Genomic DNA, 2,015 nt, shown 5'->3' with positions numbered 1-2,015 from the left:
CAAGATTGTTTTTGGGACGGCTCATTAAAATCAGAGGACAAACGGCGTATCCTACAGAGGGACCACGTTTTGTTTCATCCCGGAGAAGGCCACACGCCACCCTTATCTCTCAACAAAGGCTTTCGTGACGGTGTCCCACCTCGCGTCGAGAATAGCTCAAGCGCTTAAGATGTCGAATTGGGACGACGAAGACTGGGAGGCCGACTCCGGGCCATCTCCCGCCCCTAGCTTACCAGTACCAGCAGCAGGGGGAATGGGAAATTGGGACGACGAGGATTTGCCTGAAGAAGAAGAGGATATAAGTCTTAAAAAACCATCCGCTCCCATGAAGCCCTCCAAAGCGCGTGCGTTGGCACTGAAGAAGAAAGAGGAAGAAGAACAACGCCTGGCCACGGCACGCGCCATTGCACGCGAAAAGGAGATGGAAGAACTCTCAGCTGTTGAGAGAAAGATGCGCCAGCAGAAACTGGTGGAGCAGGCAGATCTCGAGAATGTCAAGGATTTATTCATGGAGGGCAGCTCGAACGGTGGGATGAGACCACCGGCCGAACCGACGATTGACACCTTTAAACCGGTGACGGAGGAAGATTATAACAAGTATGCTGCCATGATCAGCGAACATTGCGTAAAGTTGAGCAACATCAACAGTCCTACCAAAAAGAAGCAGATGGGGTTGTATGTGAGTTTTGTGAAGCAACTCATGCGTGGCCTAGCACAGGAATTGTCTCAGGAAGATACAAAGGATTTGTCGACTTTCATGGGTCTTCTCTCCAACGAGAAGAGAGATCAGTTCAAAAAATCCAAGGGTTACAAGAAGAAGACCAGCAAGAAGACACACGTACGGGTGGATAGGGAAGATGATATGCGCGGAGATGTCTTCGATGACTTCGCAGATGATTTCATGTGAGCGCTGGGCTTCCACGTATGCAAGCGCCTCATCGCATCCTCGAAGTGTCACCTTTACACGTCTTGAGAGGCAATGGGGAGTAGTTTTAGGAAACGGCACCGGCCATGGGGCACTTTACCGAGTGCAAATCAAAACGAACAGGACAATGCATGTTTAGTACCTTTTCATTTCTTTTCGAGCAACACCGTATCTTTGTATCAGTTCTTCATCGAGCTATCACTTTGAACTAAGCGTAGCCTCCCTCACCGCTAACAAGGGCGCAAGCGTCCTATTCGGCGAGAATCTTCTGATTGCTCTTCGTTAGGAGGAAGTGTTTCGCTATTTGCGGTCTTCACATCTATGGGAGATCTTAGAAACATGAAACACAATGGCTTTTGTTGGACTCCATGTCTTCATCGCTAATCTCAGCGTCATAGTGTAGACCGCTACTAGCCTCTATAGGGACACCAAGATTGGGAGCTACCCACCACTGAGCAGTGACTGTCGGACAATCCCGCTGGCTCGCCTCATCCGCTCCAATGACTAGTGTTTCCTAGCGTGAACGTAAATGCCCGCCTCGCCACACTTGCTCGCCACAGTGGTGCAAGATTAATCAGCCCGCGCGACATCCAGCACACGAGGGCTACGGTGGCGGGATAGTCAATACTTTCATCTCATCAACGACGCCCGTGGCGAGCATGATCCGCAGTGCAAACTCGCGTGAAAGTTAGGATAATTTACGACAATCCTGTGGTACAGTAGGATCTTGTTCTGTTCCTTAGTGAGCAATGCCAGCGAATTCCATCAGCGTGAGAGCGACAAACGCAAAACTAAAATCATCGCCTGGATCCTTTGATCCGCTTCGATGGCCGCTGCTCGCCGCGAGAGCCACCTCCCTGTCCGGAACCCAACGCAGATGCGGACCCGCTGCCTCCATAGCTCCTCTTCCTATTCCTCCCTCCGCGTTTCCTCGACCTCCTCCCCCCCGAGCTCTTTTCCACCTCTCTATCAATCGGGCCATCGTCGTCGCCGGCGCGCATATCCGGTCTCGAATCCTCCCTCCACCCGTCATCCTCGTCCGGCCTGAGCACGTCAACGTGCTCAGCGTGGCGTCTGCGCCTCGACCCGC

General features: G+C 52.2%; 1 protein-coding gene; it reads left to right on the top strand.

Annotated features, from left to right (window-relative positions):
- The first annotated feature begins 169 nt into the window (after positions 1-169).
- Positions 170-1,750, top strand: CHC_T00008373001 (Translation initiation factor eIF3, subunit J). XM_005712626.1 is given in 2 exon segments: positions 170-907; positions 908-1,750. The coding sequence occupies 1 exon segment, from the start codon at positions 170-172 to the stop codon at positions 905-907; it is 738 nt and encodes a 245-aa protein (XP_005712683.1). The 3' UTR covers positions 908-1,750.
- Positions 1,751-2,015: the final 265 nt, after the last annotated feature.

The sequence above is a fragment of the Chondrus crispus genome, genomic scaffold, assembly GCF_000350225.1.
Source record: "Chondrus crispus Stackhouse genomic scaffold, scaffold_108, whole genome shotgun sequence".
Classification (NCBI taxonomy): Eukaryota; Rhodophyta; class Florideophyceae; order Gigartinales; family Gigartinaceae; genus Chondrus; species Chondrus crispus.
The sequence above is the reverse complement of the archived record's forward strand: the minus strand, read 5'-3'. Positions and strand labels throughout refer to the sequence as shown.